The sequence below is a fragment of the Saccostrea cucullata genome, unplaced genomic scaffold (assembly GCF_032062105.1).
Source record: "Saccostrea cucullata isolate Sc308-1 unplaced genomic scaffold, CSIRO_AGI_Scuc_v1 ctg3165, whole genome shotgun sequence".
Lineage (NCBI taxonomy): Eukaryota > Metazoa > Mollusca > Bivalvia > Ostreida > Ostreidae > Saccostrea > Saccostrea cuccullata.
The window spans coordinates 19,875-27,246 of NW_026934338.1; the positions used below are offsets into that span (position 1 = coordinate 19,875).

At 32.2% G+C, this 7,372-nt stretch overlaps 1 protein-coding gene across 1 annotated transcript; it reads right to left on the reverse strand.

The window, feature by feature from the left end:
- Nucleotides 1-1,300: 1,300 nt before the first annotated feature.
- Nucleotides 1,301-6,054, reverse strand: LOC134240555 (uncharacterized; the record flags this gene model as incomplete). Its single annotated transcript, XM_062722645.1, has 3 exons — nt 5,892-6,054; nt 1,994-2,293; nt 1,301-1,603 (listed from the first exon to the last, which is right to left on the reverse strand). Coding segments are annotated over exons 1-3 (649 nt in total), but the record flags the coding sequence as incomplete, so codon positions are not given.
- Nucleotides 6,055-7,372: the final 1,318 nt, after the last annotated feature.

A 7,372-nucleotide genomic window follows, 5' to 3' on the forward strand; every position in this document is an offset into this window, starting at 1 on the left:
AATGACATCGCATCACAAAAAGGATAAAACATAGCATTTTAGCTGCAATCAATATTAAATAACTATGTTACGATAACTTCGCAAGATGAAGATTTACTTCCAATGCAACTTCCACTGTGTCGCCATTTTGTTTCTTTACGATTGCAATACGACAAAACGAAATTCGTTAAAAATCGCAAACTTTTTCGGTAAAAAGTGAAAACAGATCAAGGAAAAAATAACATATAAAAATTACCCCAAAAATTATTATCAATGGATTAAAATAGCGATGCTGTTTTTGAATTATCCACTTCCGGCAGGATAATCCTACTTCCTGTAGCATTACTAGCATTGACCTTGTTTCAAACCAGCATCAGGATAAGGATCATACCAGGATCAGGATAAGGATAACTAGCATCAAAATCAGCAAGCAAAGGAAGCATCAAAATCAGCAAGCATAGGAAGCACCAAAATCAGCATTGATGCTGTAACAAAATTATTTCCCTGCACTGTAGCAAAGCCAAGATTAGTGATACTCGTATGTACCTGTATATGGAATCATTTTCAGGTTTGTGTAGAATTTATTTTTTTTTCAAATCATAACCCCTAAGGGTAGTGTGAGGATACAATTTTGGATCAAAAAGTTTTACATGGAAAAATAAAGGGGAAAATCGATATCCCAAGAACAGAAAAGCAATGTTTCGTCATACTGACATGTAAGCATCCCCATGTATTGAAGATTTAAATTTGTTTAAATCATGGCCCTTTAGGGTTGGAAGGGAAACAATGGGGAATCAAATTCAAATTATAAATCATGGCCCTTTTGGGTTGGTAGGGAAACGATGGGGAATCAAATTCAAATTATTAAGAAGTAATATACAGGAACAAAATGTTTTAAAATAAATCTATTTAGCAAGAACAACAAAGTCGTATGCTTTATTGTTATGAAGGCATTCTCAAGAAGTATTAAAATTCAAAGCCCCCCACCCCCCCCCCCTTCCCCACCTTGGTAAACTTTTCAGTTCTAATTTGATTTGTGCTTTTTTCCTGGCAAATGTGCTCAGGTGAGCGATGTCGCCCCTCGGCCTCTTTTTATTAATAGTTCAGAGATTCCCATGGGTGAAATGCAATCCAAACTGCCAAAATGCATATTATGATAGCTAGTTCTTAGAAAAAAGAAGTTACAAAGCACATGCTTTAAATGCATCAGTCTGAAACATTCTTGCTTTAGGGAGCTCATGAAATTTTACTTCATTTTTTTTTTTTTTTTGAAAATCAGGCTTATGCTCCTTTGAATATATATTTATGGAGAAGTACTTACAAGGCTTCTTTGTCATTTTTATATCCTTTTCAAGTATTTCTAGCACCTGGAAATACTTTAAAGACTGAAGGACATACACAAAGTTGGAATACAGATTCCTTTTCTTTAAGATTTGGAGCAGCTCCGTCACACGTGTATATTTGCGGTCAGGATCAGTCACAGTGTCGTGGTCTTTATCTGTGATGTCACCAGACTGAAACATCTCATCAGCGATTTCACGAGGTTCCAGTTGTGTATGCAGGCATGATATATGTTTCTGTAGAAGATCATCTGTGACTAAAAATGGTGGATTTCTGGTGACACCTGAAAAAGAGAGACATACCTTGTTTTGAGGCTATTATTAAATATAAATTTCTTTCTTTTGATTGAATTATTAAATCCACACGAGGAATCTTTCATTTCAGTTTTAATTCTACATATTTTAAGCTATCTATTTTTTTTATCTCCTATGCGAATGAGAAATGATCCTGCCTTCCATTAGAATGATTTAATTAAATTGTCTTAATGAAGGGATTCTCTGTAAAATTTAACCTGTTGTTCTAAACAAAACTTCAGAAAGAAAGTTAAGTAAAGCTGAACTGAATGTAACGCTGACTGCACGGAGGGAGGAATGTAAGGAAATGCAAGATCAGAATAGCTTACTGAAACTTATACATATAGCTAAGTGAACATGTTTGAACAAGTGAAACTTACATTTCGAAGCCTCCGCTTCAACCTGTTTACGAGCTTCAATAATCTTCTTGGCAACAAAAACTGATTTTCTGCTCAGGAGCTCTATGAAGATTTGACATCTTTTCTTCCTAATGATAAATTTAATGAGTCTCTCACGCTTTGACCGCATGTTGTTTTTCTCACATACGTAGGCATCTTCCTCTTTTTCACTCACTATACCCTCTTGTATTAAATCGTCTCGGAGGTCTTCATAAATAATGTTATCTTTCAGGAAAACAAATGACTTCCTGACGGCTAACTCATCTGAGCAATTAGGCCATTCTTAAATGGAATTATTTTCATGTTAATTAAATGTATGAAGAAAAAAAAATATTGTAAATACATGTTCATCTAATTCTATTATCGGTTAAATGTGTCTCTTATGAATATATTTATAGCTTGTATATTTATCAATCTCTAGGAGAAATTCAAAAAAAAATCTATTTTGTTGTCAATTTTGTTGTGAACTGTCAATTCAAAACAATCAGGCCAAAACATATAGTCATTTATTAATCTATGCCTCAATAGGTATGAACACAGCATTAAAATTAAATGGCATTTTTTCTTTGGTCAGCATGAAATTGAAAATTTTAATTTGTTGAATTGTGTATTAGTTCCATATATCAAAATCATATACAGTAGATAAACTTGTATACAGGCCTTAAAAAATTACCATGTGTCACACCAGAGTCTTAAACTTAAAAAAAAAACAATGATTAGAAATCAACAAATAAATTATTCCGGTATTTCTACTATTTTTCAAGCTATAAATATGTTGTTTTTATTATTTAGATAGTTACATTACGATTATGTTTTTCACATGTATAAATAAATACATGTATGAATAAATAAATATATATGTAAAGCACTAAAATGACCAACGACACGAACAATAAAAATTGTCAAATTTTTGGGACGTCCTGTCCCTTCCTCAAGACAAAGAAAAAAGTTAAAAGGTCATAAGAACAAAAAGAAAAAAAAAACAACTAGCACTACTACTAAACACTATATATTTACAAACTAAGTTACATGTTGAATTGGAAATTTGTAAGAGCACTATAATTAAAGAAAGAAATCCGGACCGCTATGAAATACGTCCGGTCTATCGGGTATACTTCAATTTCCACTTCAATATGTAACTAAGTTTGTTAATTTATAGTGCTTTATATAAATTTTCATCCGTGACCTTGTAGCTACTTGGTAGATCCGACATTTAGGTTATACAGTGTTGTTGGTTTTTTAGTGCTTTTTAAATATATATTTATATATATATAGATAAGATAAGATAAGATATTCTTTATTTCCTCCAAATTAATGGAGAGTTTGTATGAATTAACAGATAATTAACTAATTAACAACAAAAGATGCAAAAAAGAAAACATATATATATATATATATATATATATATATATATATATATATATATATATATATATATATATATATATATATATATATATATATATATATATATATATTGTAACGTGCAAGGGAGGTCACTGCCTGTGAACCCCCGCAGGCTCGTACCCGTGATAAAAACGGATAGCCTTGAGATGCTGCAAATATGTACAATGCGCAGTCTTAATCACTTGGTACTACGTTATATAAGGTTTTCACTGGTAGCGAACAAGTAACACTGGCAGGGAAGTCCACACACCAGCGCACTTCCACAAGAGACAAGCAGGGATGACCGCACACTTGCCCTTGCGCAGTGACAAGCAGGGATGACCACACACTTGACACTAGTACACGGTTCCAGGCTAGAGACACTGGCAGGGATGTCCGCACACCAATGCTCTACCACAAGATGCAGGCAGGGATGTCCACACACCTGATCTTGCGCAGCAACAAGCAGGGATGTCCGCACACTTTCTACTTTAAGATGACAATCATAGAGCAGGGATGACCACACACTCTGTCAAGTAATAAGCAGGGATGACCACACACTTACTACTTAAAACAGTACAATATAAGCAGGGAAGTCCGCACACTTATATGTACACACACAGGTTTGTCAAGTTTTACCTCTAGAACCGACCTCGCAATCCTCGCCAGTAAAAATCCTATATATCCTAACACCATCTAAAATACTTAGTGATTATTTATTTACAAACTATTTAAAAAACTAATCAAGCTTCTAATTAACCAATCTTTAGTAATCCAACTAAAGTAACATACAATGATTATTATTGATCACTTTAATTCAAATTCAACACTAATTAAGTATTTATTTAAGCACATATATAATTAGTTATTAAAATGACAAGGGCGATAACTTTCGCTATAATGAAAATATAGAAAACGGCTTTCCGTTTCAATATATATATATATAATAGTAACTATATATATATATATATATATATATATATATATATATATATATATATATATATATATATATATATATATATATATATATATATATAAATGTACAATTTTCTGCTAGGACATTACAGGTTTCAACAGTCTATGGCAAAAAGACTTTTGTTTTTATAAACGGATGAGGAAACTATTATCATTATGCATTTCCATTTTGTGAATGATATGTTTTCAAAACATGTGCCTTAAAACACATCACATTAAAGATAAAAACTGTAGTTCAGGATCTTGATCCTCAAACAAAACATACTCATTTACATCAAGTATATCTAAAATGTCCTCAAACATATTTTCTCTGTCGTCTAATAGTGTAAAGCAACTTAACATCAAGTGCATATTATAGTTACTTGTTACCTTATCACAAAATTGACAAAATTTACAAACAATTTTCATCGATGAAACCTGAATCAAAAAAATGATTAATAATCTTTTTGAGGGATCTTCTCTAGCAATCTGCCACAATTTATTTGGGTTCAACATAGTATGTATTTTACTGAAAAAAGACATATCAGGATCTACAGACAGAGCAGCACGACATTGATTTTCCTCTGTTGTCCATAATGTTTTGATAATCATACATTAAAATTCCTTTTTACTGTATATAATGCTACAATTGTTTTCAAACATATCTAAGAGATTGTATTTGCTAGCCGTTTGTAACATGTTTTTGGTTGCAAAAAATATTTCAGATACATGAATATCAGAAATAAACTTATAGATCAGATGACGTACAGAGTTTTGTTCTATATGTATAAATCATTATCTCTTTGATCAATATATTTTAAATGTAGAGCGCTTTAGACAGGTCTGGTATAATCATTATATTTAGCTACGTAGCTTGATTTACCTACTTAGCTTTATTTACCTGAGGTAGCTTTATTTAGCTACCTTAACTATTTATCTAATATATAAAAAAGCATTTTTCTCAAGATGTGCAGAAAATCTCATTTTGGTGCAGTTCTCATTTTCAACTATGAACTCATTAACAATTCATGTAGAAATCTCTCTTGAAGACTGTCTTTTTCTTTGTGATTGCAATTAAAGTTCTAAAGGTTTTGGGGCTATGTTTGAAAGTTAGAGCAGTTACTTCTTGAATGAAATGACAAAGAAGTCCGGTTCTGTTTAACATGATGATTATTCAGCATAATGTGAAGTAATTATACTCAGTCATGCCTCACGGTACCCAACAGAGAGGGCAGTTAACCAAACAATGGAATTACATGTGTTTCCCCAATTTGTCCAAATGCAGTAATGCATAAACTATCTCTGCTTTGGATTGTTTTTTAAAAACTCCTTAGTATAAATATTAATAGTGATTTAGATTTGATTTTGTTTCTCCTTTTAATAAAAAGAAAAATTGTAAAAAGTTTCATTGAAATAGTTAATACCTTGAAATACCTGAGGTAAGTAAATATAGCTACGTAGCTAAATCTAGTGATTGTACTGGACCTGTTATAAGCAGCGCTAAATAAATTTTGTATTTTCACACACAATTCCTTACCATCAGAGACTTGTGATATTTGCCTTGCTGGAGAGAGACTGGCCATGGAGTTACCTTATCTTTATCATTGAAGCATGTGCAGGATCTATTTTTCTGTAATATATATTCTGAGAGTTATTCTATTAGTTTTTTGTTTTTGTTTTTGGTATAAACATTTAGAATTCTTTTTTTTTATCTATGAACATCAACCATCATCTGCAGCCAAAGAAATGAACCCCCTTCATCATTATCAATGACACTAGTTAGAATAATCTAACTGAGTCTCGGTGTACAAGCCCTCACCACAGTTAGAATACGTCCCATATACTTGCAACTGTTGCAATGTAGCGAAGCGGAGCAGATAAGTTCCGAGATGATTTTGAAGAATATAAAAAGATTTGCACTCAGAATAACTACCAAATTAGTCAAAAACAAACCTTTTTGAGATTGCGTATGCCTTTTATCCCCAAGAATAATCCATATAAAGACAAAAATCCAATTGATTTTCGTAGTAAATGCACTGAGTACGAGTTTCGTACGAGCCCGTGTTTCTTTTGCTTGTTAAACCGTGTCCGTAGGACAATATCATTTTAACGATATAACGTTCTGTCTAGCGATATCGAAGTTCAACTGTCCTATATTCAGTAGGTACAAGTCTTCTGTAGATTATATGAACTTAAATGAAACCAAAATTTTTACTATTCATGTTGTTGTTAATATTACAAAATATAATAGGTATAACTAATTCAAATAAGCTAAAGATATCCGTGTGTTCATGCATGCTTTGTGTATACTAACTTCGGGCTCGGTGAATATTGTACTCCTCAGATGGCTAAATCATTGTATTGACCTAAAAAAAAAACAGCAATAATTGTATATTTTTTTTTGTAAAAAAGAAAGATCACGTGTAAAAACTAGAAAGCAACCAATTCTACATAATATTTTTTTTTAATCTTCAGTAAAATAAATCACCATGATTTAAAAAATAGTGTATAGATAGTCAGGGACTTTAAAAACGCCTATTGAGATAGCTTTTATTGTCATTTGTTAAATTTTCCATAGAATGTCTTCATTTCCAATACAATCAACGAATTTGTTGACCGAGTTTTTTTCACGGCAAACAGTTAAAGTCACACTGTACACATTTTTTGCCGTTTTGCTTAGTAACGTGTATGACTACCATTTGCAAATTCACATGCTCTAAAGCGGAGCCTCATGGATTTGTAAACAGCTCGAATTCGTCTCATAGGAATGTTATTTCACTCTTCCCGTAGAGTCCTTTCGTATTCTGGCACGCTTGTGGGTTGCCGTTGACGTTTTTTCACCGTCTTCCAGGCTCGTCCAATACATATTCGATTGGATTAAGGTCGAGAAATAGAGCTCGGAATTCCAAGATGATAACTCTATTAGTGTTTTATACGTCGTATATCGATAATATGGATACATGCCAAAATGATTAAAACAAAATACATAGGCAAAATATTAGGAAATCAAAATTGTGA